This window comes from Coturnix japonica, chromosome 2 (assembly GCF_001577835.2).
Source record: "Coturnix japonica isolate 7356 chromosome 2, Coturnix japonica 2.1, whole genome shotgun sequence".
NCBI classification, from domain to species: Eukaryota; Metazoa; Chordata; class Aves; order Galliformes; family Phasianidae; genus Coturnix; species Coturnix japonica.
Window position 1 is genome coordinate 87,544,723 of NC_029517.1, and position 12,001 is coordinate 87,556,723.

Genomic DNA, 12,001 nt, shown 5'->3' on the forward strand with positions numbered 1-12,001 from the left:
GTGCCCAGGTGGCCAAGAAAGCCAATGACATCCTGGCTTGCATCAGAAACAGTGCTGCCAGCAGGAACAGAGAGGTGATTGTCCCAGCACTGTCTCAGCACTGGTGAGGTTGCACTTCAAGTACTGTGTCCAGTTTTGGACCCCTCACTGCAAGAAACACATTGAGGCCAGTCTGGAGAAGAGGAGGCTTAGGGGAGACCTTATTGCTCTTCATAACTACCTGAAGGGAGGTTGTAGTGAGCTGGGGGTCGGCCTCTTCTCTCGTGTAACTGGTGATAGGACCAGAGGGAATGGCTTCAAGCTGCACCAGGGGAGGTTCAGGCTGGACATTAGGAAATACTACTTCTCTGAAAGAGTGGTCAGGCAGTAGAATGGACTGCCCAAGGAGCTGGTGGAGTCACCAACCCTGGAGGTGTTCAAGGAATATTTGGACGCTGTGTTGAGGGACATGGTTTAGTGAGAACTATTGGTGATGGGCAGATGGTTGGACTGGATGATCTTGTAGGTCTTTTCCATCCTTGGTGATTCTGTGATTCTCAAAAGTAACTCAGACCAGAAATTTAAGTATTTGCGTGCATTTGCCTGTATGCGAGCTTGCCTGTTTGTTCACTGGAACTTTTGTTAATGTAAAATATTTGTTTTTCCCATTTCCCGTTCCCCTTCCTTACTCACAGATTTTGGACTCTGAGTAATAAAACCATGTAATTTTTCTATACAGGCTATTTAATTTCTCTATAAATACAAGTCTGTCGCTATTCTGTTTAAAGGAATTCACATAGTTTATTTTCCCTTGCAACTGGTTTCCTGGGTACTTTTGTTAGGAATTGTTCTCGATTCTGTGTTGAAGTTTAACAAACTTGATAGTATTTTTTTTATTTTTTTTTTCTGTGCATGGCTTTAAAGTATTGCTACAGTTTAATTTATTGACTGATTTTCATTGGCAGAATCTGAAGAAGATTCAAGAAATGGATAGAGAGGCAAGTGATGAATCCAGCACGGATCTTGATGAATTAAAGAATGCTGACTGGGTAAGACAACAATTGAATACTGATGCAGCATCATCAGTAATTTATAGATCTTCACAATACTTACCTAAAATTGTTTATTTTCTGTATTACTTTAGTGATGAGTATCACTTGAGGTGAAATTGAGTTGCCAAAAAAGTTTTCATAACGCTCATGAGGGTAAAAAATAGTGTTATATAAGACAACAACAAACAAAATAGGGTTTGGTTGATGTGTTAGACTGATACAGTTGTATATATTTGATGGTGTCCTGAAAGGAGAATGAGCAACAATCTGGGTTGGTATACAAGTACTAATTAAAATTTTGCTCTCTTTTCTCTTCAGGCTCGTTTTTGGGTACAAGTGATGCGGGATTTACGAAATGGAGTCAAACTCAAGAAAGTCCAAGAGCGTCAATACAACCCACTCCCCATAGAGTATCAGCTCACACCATATGAAATGCTGATGGATGATATTAGATCCAAACGATACACCTTGAGAAAGGTCATGGTGAGTCACGAGCATTACTAGAATTTGCCAACTCTGAAATGTTATTTTATTTCTTATTTTATTTTTAATTTCTTCACATAGATGGTATTGATCATGGCATCTTGAATCTGTGTAGTATATTGAGGAGAACAATGTGAAAGTAAAAAATGTGTTTTGTTCTCCATGTGGCAGGCATTTAAAATTCTGAACGACATTCTTACCATATGCTTGATCAAATGATTTCTGTTGGTTTTATGATAACTGTAAGAGTCATATCAACAGTCCTGTCACATTTTCTACTGAGGTATTGTTTTAGGCTTCTACTGGGGAGAACATTAGATAAAGCAGCAAATGATCTAAAGGGATCCTTATCCTTACTAGGACATTCTAAAGCCTTTTGTCAATGGCATATATTTGGCCAATATCAGTATTCATGTCCTGCACTTATTATCTGTGCACGTTATTAGTTAGAGAGGAAGCATATTGTTAGAATATCCAGTATTCAACTATATTTTCATTCCTGAAAAAAAAAAAAAGACAAATTTTTTTTCTAGTGAGAAAGCCTTGTTTCCAGTAGAAAAATTCAGAGATAAAAGAAGCAACAAGCATGTAGTTCTATTAAGGATCACTAGAGAAAAGAATAAAGAAGGAAAAGGTTGGAACTATAACATATAGAACAAGTCAATGAATCCTGTTACAATGCATGTGCCTTTTATTGTATGAGGTAAAAGTGTTTTTCTAATCAAGGTCTGAATTTAGACTATCAGGTTTTTGTCTGCAGCAATTTTCTGTTAAGTCATTAGGTTAAAATACACACCCCGGAATGGTGTCTATCTGTCTTTACACTAACAGTTCAGAAAATAATGCTATCTGCTCTTACTGCCCACTGCAAAAGAACAGTCCCCTCAGCTCCTTGATATACTATCCTGTATACAATCAGGATAGTAGCTGTGTTTGAATGGGAAACCCTGGGTAATCTGTTCTTGCTTTTGGCATGCTGGGCTTTAGTTCATGTGTTCAGCAGGATCCTGTCTCTTCTGAGGAGATTTCCTTCATTATCTAGTAGGTCTTGGAGGCACAGCTGCTCCCCTTTTCATCCAGTCTCTCACTGTCTATGAAATCCCTGCAAGCATCTATTTTTGTCCTTCTGTCTAGCCTACAAGATGGATTCAAATTGACCTTTGGGCATAAACATGAATTGAGATTCCAGTCAGCTGCAGGTACAGTACCTGTAGTGCTGTCTCTGAAGCAATTGCTTCCTTAGTCTAGCATCTTGACATTAGAAAAACAGCTTCTTTCTTGTTATAAGCTGGCCGGCCTGTAATCTGGATTCTGCTGCAGGGACTGCTTGCAGAATGTGCAAAACATGCTCGATAATAATGCAGTTTGATATGAAATGTGTGGAGCCTGAAGGATTTGTACAGAATTACAATTTTGGTTAGATGTCATAAATACAGCATCTTTTAGCTGACTGCTATGGGTTAGAGCTAATTATATATATTCCCATCGGAGGAGGCTGTCATGCTTCTTGAAAAAATGACAAGAACCCTAAATCTGAATTTTAAAGCAGCCTGGAAAGGATGGATTGTATTTCTTTCTATCTGTCAAAACAGAGGTTTGGCAGAATTTTTATTAGGAACATCTTTTAATTTTCACTTTCGGGTACTATTTTTAGAACTGTGAACTATTTTAGCTTGTTCTAATGTTATCATGCTGCTAATGATAACAGTAACAGTAAATAAAATGTAACATAAATTCTTCGCTCCTTATGAATATAAGGCTGTGTTAAAGAGTAGCATCCCAGTATTTTGTAATCTTTGCATATTTACCTGAGCAGCTTTAATAGTTCTTTTTTTCTCCTTCGGAGCTTTCACTGACACCAAGGTAAAACTGCCAAACAATTGGCAGAGTCTTAGATATTGTGAAATTTAAAATTACTCTGACTGATTTCATTAGTATTTTTTTAAATGCCTATGTGTAAATCTACAGCTTTTAATCTCTCCTCCATTCACAGTGAGTTCTCCTTCCTGCCCACCTCCCCCCATGTGCATTGCCCATTCTATTTCCTCAGCAGTAGGCAGCTCTTACATTAGTTTCTCAGTGTGTGGCTCTGAGGTACCTTCTATATAATATCCAAACATATTATTATTGCTTAATAATTAAATTCTTCTTAAATTATGGTGCTCGTATCTCAGTACTAGAGCTCTCCATAAATACCTTTGATAAAGTAGTATTAGATTGACTATGTTACAGAAGGTGAACTTAGGCTTGTAGATTGAACTGATTGCTGTCAAAAATAGCCAGTCATTTAGATGTCTAATCTGGGAATCCTCTGTCATGGTTGTTCAGGTAGTTTCAACAACAACAAAAAATTATTTATTTCATTATAGTATTTAGAATTTCACAGTGTTTAAATTAACTTCAGTAACAGTTAACTTTAGTGAGTGGTGTTCAGGTGCTCTAAGCAGGGAACCATCCCTTTGTCATTCTCTGCCTTTGTCACACATTTCTGCAGAAGTTTAGGAGGTGTCCAAAATGCAGCAGTGAGCATTTTGAGGTATTCGTTTACATATTAGATTGCAGCTGGGGCTGTTGGTATCTGACTAAAAGGTAATTCTGCATCTATTCTGTATCTGTGCAATGTAGCTCTGATTAGACTTTAACTGGGCCATGAATTTTAATTAATTCACTAAAATTAAAAGAGGCATGTTAAATTGCTCATTACTGCGAGAATTAGTTTGAGTGAAGACATAGATCTAACATGGACAGAGAAGATAAAAGCTCCCCTTCAGTGTCTTTCCCATCAGCGTCTTTTCGGGAGCAGAGGAGGAGAAGGAAGATTCTGCCCTTGGTGCTCCCATTCCTGCATTGCTGGCTCATGCAACCAGTAAACATCCACTTGCTTTGCTACCAGCTTCCTCTGCACCCTGTGAAAATCATTTAAGCAAAAGTTATTTTTCTCCTTTTCCAAGCGAATGGGAATACTGCTACTAATTGCACTCTGATGGTGTTAAGTCAGTGCAGAGTGCCCTGAGGTGAAAGGCTCAGAGCCATGTATTATTTATTTCCTAGTGTGATGTGTGGAGAGTTGTTCCCCAAGGCTGGAAGTGAGATTATCAGCATACAAAATGACTGTTCCGATGGTAATAACTCCTAACTTAAGCTATCAACTTTGACATCTGATGAACAGTAACCTGGGGATGAGAGATTTAGCATTTCATTAAGAATCTGCTGGCCTTGAAGACTGGCTCGGTCTTTAAACAGAGGAAATCAATCACATCACTTGAATTAAGGTTCTCTTTATCATAAAATGTCTAATCGCCGCTTAATATAAATCTTTTTCACTTCAGTTTTACTGTACTGTTTCTAGGAAGATGACATGTTGCATGGTTTAGCAGCTTGGTTTTCCGTGGCACAGTAAGAAGTTCCCACTAAGGAAGCTTATAGTGTGAGTGGGGGAGCATTGGACCGTGTCTAGGGTAGGATACCTCCAGAAAGGGTGACCAAGAAAGCAATGAAATGAAGCAGAGGGACTCTGCATCCAGTTTCTTGTCAGGGAGAGGATGAATCTTCAATGAGGCTGTCACTTCCTCAGTGACACTGAGGCATGTTTTGGGTCAGCAGATCTGGTGTAGAAGCTGTGTGGCCTTGGTGAGGTTTAGTTAGGGTTCACTCAGATGACCATGGGGGATTTTAAACTCATTTTTCTGACTGCAGCATTCATTCTGGTTAGCAAACATGATTTGACAACACATAGCTGTGTCTTTACATGCGTTTTATCTCTCCTAAAGAAAGTCAAACCATCTGGCTCATCTAAAAAAAACTGAAAAAGTGTTGAAATTTGGGACATTTAGTCTAAGGAATATAGTATTATAGGAATTTCTGTCAAACAGAAGAGCGAGACTGTCAGGTACTGTATAGTAATGGAAAGTGCCAGAAATATGTGTGGCATGGGATGTTCTCTCATCCCTGGTAAGGTGCTTGGACACAATGCTATATAAAGGCTGAACCTGACAAATGAATTTTTTTAAGCAAATCCATGCCATTATTTCCAGCTTACAGTTTATACCTTTTTATGAAGATAGGAAAATTTCTGTTGCCTAGTTTTATATCCTTTTGTTCTATAGAATCATAGAATCACCAAGTTTGGAAAAGACAAGATCATCCAGTCCAACCATTCACCTATTACCAATAGCTCCCACTAAACCACGTCCCTCAACACAACATCCAATCATTCCTTGAACACCCTCAGGGTCGGTGACTCCACCACCTCCCTGGGCAGCCCATTCCATTGCTTGACCACTCTGTCAGAGAAGTAATATTTCCTAATGTCCAGCTTGAATCTCCTATGCCGTAGCTTGAAGCCATTCCCTCTAGTCCTATCACTGATTACACAAGAGAAGAGGCCAACTCCCAGCTCACTACAACCTCCCTTCAGGAAGTTATAGAGAGCAATATGGTCTCCCTTGAGCCTCCTCTTCTCCAGGCTGAACAATCCCAGCTCCCTCAGCCACTTATGAGGATAAGGCCTGTGCTCCAGACCCCTCACCAGCTTTGTTGCCCTTCTCTGAACATGCTCCAGGGCCTCAATGTGTTTCTTGCAGTGAGGGGCCCAAAACTGGACACAGTACTTGAGGTGCGGCCTCACCAGAGCTGAGTACGGGGGGAATATATAAGCTATATATATATATGTATGTGTAGTGAATGGCTGTCTCCTGTGATGAGCTATATGTGTTCTTACCTCCTAAATGAGGTATGTGAGGAAGAAATGTCTGTCTCTTCAGAAAAATATAAATGAATGAGAAAACTTCCCACACATCCTCTCTTCTGGTCTCATATCTGTACTTCAGTGCCATAACATTCTAGTTAATTTACCTCGTAGACATATTGGCAAACTCTGCTTTACTCTTGACTAATATTTTAATGTGCATATGGAGAGGCAGACGTGAAACATGCCCAGAGGATCTCTCTCCTGCTGGGATAACCACACCAGGACAACTTCTCACGTCCAGAACTGCAGAGAAATTTGGTGAACACAAAAAACAAAGGGAGCTAATTTTTCAAACATTGCTAAAAGCAAATCATACAATCCCTTTGGTCAGAAGGGACCTTAAAGCCCATCTATCCCCAGCCCCCTGACTTCATCACAGCTGCCACACAGCAGCCCAGCTGCCCAGGGCCCCATCCAACAGGAGGCTGGCCTTGAGCGCCTCCAGAGATGGGACACCACAGCTTCTATAGGCAGCTGTGCCAGCACCTCACTGCCCTCTAGGTAAAGAATTTCTTCCTCTTTTTTAGTTTAAAGCCATTCCCCTATGTCCTGTTACTATCAGACTGCAGGGCTGCTCTCTGTGAGTTCTTCTCTCATTCTGTGTGCATATCTGGGACTGTCGTAATCCAAGTGCAACACTTTGCACTCGGCTGCAGGCTTTGTTTTCATAGTAGAGCTTGGGAGATTATAAGGAGACCAAGAAAACCTCTTGAAGAGCATCAGAATCTAAGAACTGAGGGTTAGAGACTGTGCAGTGGATGTCAGAGAGCCATGGCTCAAATGCTAAAAAAAGTTGGTGCCTTTTCCTCCAAATGATGCACAAGCTTTGTCTGCATTCTCTTATAGCTGTGACTGCAGTCTAAGTATTGCTCACTGATGCTGCTGCAACTGTTGTTATTCCATAGCTACAGCTATCTACAAAGCTGAAAAGCTGTGATCTAGTAAGACTTTTCTCACCTCTGTTCTGCATATGGATTTTTGTACTGTTAAAACCGGTGGGCTTTTATGTCTGGTGCAGGTGTCAGAACACTGTAGGCTCTGTCAGGGGTGTCCTGAGGTTTCAGCTGGTCTCATCATCTGCAGAAATACGAATGCAAGACATGAAAATATATCTTTTTTTTTTTCACTTTCTCCTTTCCAGGTCAATGGTGACATTCCACCTCGATTAAAAAAGAGCGCCCATGAAATAATCCTGGATTTCATTCGATCGCGACCTCCATTAAATCCTGTATGTAATCCAACGTTCTTCTTTCCTAACAAAAATATGGCTTTGTAAAGAATGTCTGTGTCCAGGGAACACGTTAAATATAGTTTCTGACATGGGCTTTCAGAAGTACTGAACTGTGGATGTAGAATGTGGTTTCTTGAAGAGCAGCGTGTGATAACCTCGCACCAACCAGCAGCTGCTCCTGTCGTCAGCCCTTTATCTGAGTCAGGAAAAAATTCAATTGTGTTTCCAGTTTCTGTGAGTTTTTCAAAAGAGTACACATAAAACAATAAATTAAAATGCCATTTATTTATTTATTTTTTTTTAATTAAAATAAAATAAAAATCATGACATATACTTTCGAGGAAGCACTGTCTTATGAAAATATAATTGTCTTTATTTTCCAAGGCCTCTGCAAGAAAACTGAAACCAACTCCACCACGGCCACGTAGCCTTCATGAGAGGATACTGGAGGAAATCAAGGCTGAGAGAAAGCTGCGTCCAGTCTCACCAGATGAGATAAGGCGGAGCAGGCTGGGTAAGCACACTGCTAGTTTTTACCAGCAACTTTCACAGAGCACTTTCCACATAAGAAGCACCAATATCTATGTAGCAATATCTGTGTGGATGTCACTGAAGATAAAAATAACTCTTGTTCTTTCAGAATAAAGAACCAGAAGGCTTTTCTAGGGCTCTATAGTCTTTATACTAGATTATGTTTAAAAATAGGGTACTGTATGGTTCAGCTTGATCCCACTGTGTTTTTAATGTGTGAGATAAATGGAATACCATTATATTGCTTGTTGGATATGAGAGTGTGTGTTAGATTTCATCAGACTGGAATGGATGTTGGTTCTCCCCAGTGCAATATTCCTTGCATATCCTTAAGTGTTCTTTACATGTCTGTTTTTAATTAATTTTCTTCTCTTTGTTTCCTGTTATTAGCATCATCATTTTCCTCACTCTAGTTGAAAATCTGCTTTTCTTTAGTTTGCTGAAAGCATTGATTTCCTTCTACAATTCTAGAATCTGCTTTTATTTGTGTGCTGAAAGCATTGCTTCTATTTTAAATCTTTATTTCATTTCATAAGTCACAGAGCATGTGCTTGCGTATTTTCAGTGGACAAACAATGAAGACTCATTCTGCAGAGCAGCTCATTTCTGCCATGTGTATTCAACACCCTGCTATAAAATACAAATACTACACTTTCCAACAACCATCCATTTGCACTAGTTCAATGGTTCTGACATTGACAAAAGCACGGCAAATGCAGCCTTACATTGTGGCACACTTTACTTTAAAAGCTCAGTATTGAACTGCATTAGTAAAACTGAGCTAGCTGGATTTTTGAAGAGCAAAAGTGGCATCTAATGGTTGAAAAAGCATGAAATAATCCACATATGTGGAATTTTTGTGCCTGCCACATGTGCTTAAAGGCACTGATTTAGATTCAAGTAGATTGCGACGAGCCATTGTCTCTGGAGAAAAATAGTTCCATTAGTCATTTTGTTGCATTGTTCTTTGAAGTGCTTGATAGTTTGGTGAATGCTTGGGTGCAGTCTTAAATGCATGATGTTTTGAATGTAGTTTCATTGGGCCTTCTAGCTTCTGCTTTGTATTCAATTAATGCCTGCTATGTCAACCAATGTTTCTAATAGCTATAGACATTTTTCCAAATGCACGAAGCTTGTAAAACTGTGAAACGATTCTTTGCTTTTCTTTCCAGCGTTTAACTTCAGTATTTTACATGTTCTCTGTGCCCTGTCAGGGGCAGCAAATCTGATTTATTTATTTATACTCTGCAATTTTCTACATCAAACCCATTTAGTGAACATTTCCTAAAGCAGTTGTGGATTTTAGGATATTCCTGGTTGGGACTACTGAGTTGATTTTAGAATATGTGCTCCAGTGAGGAATATCTGTCTTTCACCAATTCTTCTCCTTTTACAAATGAAGGAATTCTTTATGTTTTGGGACTGTGGTAATATCCCTTCAGTCCAATGAATTGTTTAGATTAAATGTCATATTACTGGAGGTGTAAAAGGGGATGCATGAGGATTTTTCTTTCTGGACATAGTTTTGAAGATTTAGTTATTTTAATGTGGAATCATGTAAATGCTTAATTTGCTGTTGGCATAGGAAAGAAAAAAAAAGAAGAAGGAACTTGAAAATAATCGTTATTTTGTTGAAATGTGAAGTTTGGGGTTTTGTCACATTGAAATTATTGTTTTGCCCAAAGATCTTCTTAGAATAAAATACATTCCTGCAGAATTGAGGATGAAATAGTGCTAGTGACCTTCCGTATGTTACAAATAGATCTGCCATACAGTTTGGGTGGCGGTTAAATGTAATTTAGTATAGTGAAATGTGAGGCAAAAAGATTTAAGGATTACAAATCTAAGTAGAAACACAATTTAGGACACTTACACCATCTGGACAGAAATATTTGTTGTTATTAAAAAGACAGAAATGGAGCATTAAAGTGAAATATACAGGAGTATATGGTACGTTCCACATTACCCAGAGTTATTTGCTGTTCACTTTATAGCAGTCAAGCACATACTCACACTGGTACTGAGGGAAGAGGGCTGTACTCTGCAGTTCCTCCTCTGCAGTATCAGTGGACTCGTGGCATATGCTTCCCAGCAGCCACAGGCTTTGCTCCCTTGCTCCGCACAACACAGGTAAGATCTTCTCCATCGTGAATTGCCACTGAGCAGAGAGAGCAGCTGGAACAAAGTGCCATCCTGGAGGCTGTGCACGTGGGCTGCAGCTGGTCCTAAAACTTCTTTGGGAATGATAATGTAATCCTGGTAACTGCAGTCACAAAGGGAGACAATGGGGAGAGGAATCTGAGTAAGTTTTTGAATGGCATTAACACATCATCTGAGTAAGCTATCAAGACAAGTGTAGTTTTGAGGTATGTGCCCTTTGAATTGAAAGCTTGGATTTATGACTTCAGCAAGTTGTGCTCATGGAGCTTGGAGAAAACTTTATTTCACACACATTTCATCAGCCTTCAGTTATGACTCAGCATTAGGTGATCAAACCCGTATGCTTTAACATGTATTTGCCTTTATGTTTCCTTTGGACAGCAAATTAGATGCTTTTTCTGTGACTGCTGTCTGTGGCTGACGTTGTCTTGGTGATGAACTACAGGAAAAATGCCCTGACTCCTAAGTTTGGCTCAGTATCAGCCACCTACTGTGTTCCCTGCCTAAATTTACACTTGTGAGCAAAGGTTGTCCCAGCACAACCTTCTTTTCAACATGTTTTAACACAGCAGTGTATGTGGCTGACAGACCCCTTCGTGCTGCCATGTGTGTTTGTCATCCACAAGTATCACAGATAAGCTGACGGCAGTTTTGATGTGTTCTGGTACATTCTTGTAGCTGGGCCTGGCCTGCTTATCTACATCAGTGTTCTGAAATTTTGGTTTCAGTTGAGAATATATCGAGTGCCTACTCCCTGAATGACGCCGTGTAACTTGAAATAGGGGTAGGCTGAGCACAGCAGTGGTTTGTGTGCATTTGGGGCTGGGACTGCAGACAGACCAAAGGGCTGGAGGAAGGTTCAACAGCTGTGCCGTGTGATTTTTTTATATCCAGAGATTGCAATTTCATGTGCAGTTTTTTGTTATTTTAAGGAACAAAGCTATTGGTATGTAGATGTTCCAGAAATAAAGAACATTGAACCGTTTCTTATCAAGGAGGCCCCGAGAGAAGAGGAAAATTTGGATACATTTTAAAGGCTAAATCCACCTAAGGTTTTTTAAAAGGACAAAAATCAGCACAAATCGCACTGCTGTTAGGCCTTTTTTTCTTTCCTATTCAAGGAAACAACTGCTCAAGCTGAACTTGGGTGTCCCTCTTTATTAGTTTAATTATAATCATTGGAGATTACGCTGAAAAAAAATTAGAAATATTTATTTCAGGTCACTGAAACCTGTGTGAAATGTGGCTTTGTACTTGGAGCTTTTTTCAGTTCTTTCTTTCTCTCCTGTCTCTCTTTTTCCCTCTCCTTTCTTTCTTTTGTAGCATTTTGGTTGAAAATACTGTGGTATTAAGATACTTGCTTCTTGTTTTGGTATTCCATATTAATTCCAAAAATCTGGTTCTACAGTTATACAAGTATCCTTATTCTTGCTCTGTTTGCAAGTCCAACTTAAGGTTGCTGTAGTTTTCAGACTTGAAGCTTTACTACAGTAAAGCAATATTATCTGATACATTTTGGATTCAGGCAACAGAATCCAAAATGCCAGAAGTGAAATTAAATCTTTGGTTCTCATTACCCCTCTGCTTTTCTAACAGCTGAATCATTTTCTTTTTGTTGTCTTTTATTTCTTTTTTACAGCAATGCGGCCACTTAGCATGTCTTACAGTTTTGACTTGTCAGGTAAAAAGGTGCAGCAACACCTGACGTGGTCATTGTGCTTATTGTGAAATTTGTTCCATCTGTTTGTTGAATTCCCATGTAAGAAAGAAACTTGAAGGGATTCTTCCAAGGTGTGGTCAGTGAAAATAAAAGTT

At 39.4% G+C, this 12,001-nt stretch overlaps 1 protein-coding gene across 1 annotated transcript in view; it reads left to right on the forward strand.

Annotated features, from left to right (window-relative positions):
• SPIRE1 (spire type actin nucleation factor 1) overlaps positions 1-12,001 on the forward strand; it is a 117,523-nt gene that overhangs the window by 81,308 nt on the left and 24,214 nt on the right. The window contains 4 exon segments of the mRNA XM_015855237.2: positions 945-1,028; positions 1,350-1,514; positions 7,406-7,492; positions 7,880-8,009. Coding sequence (XP_015710723.2) covers positions 945-1,028; positions 1,350-1,514; positions 7,406-7,492; positions 7,880-8,009 — 466 coding nt within the window.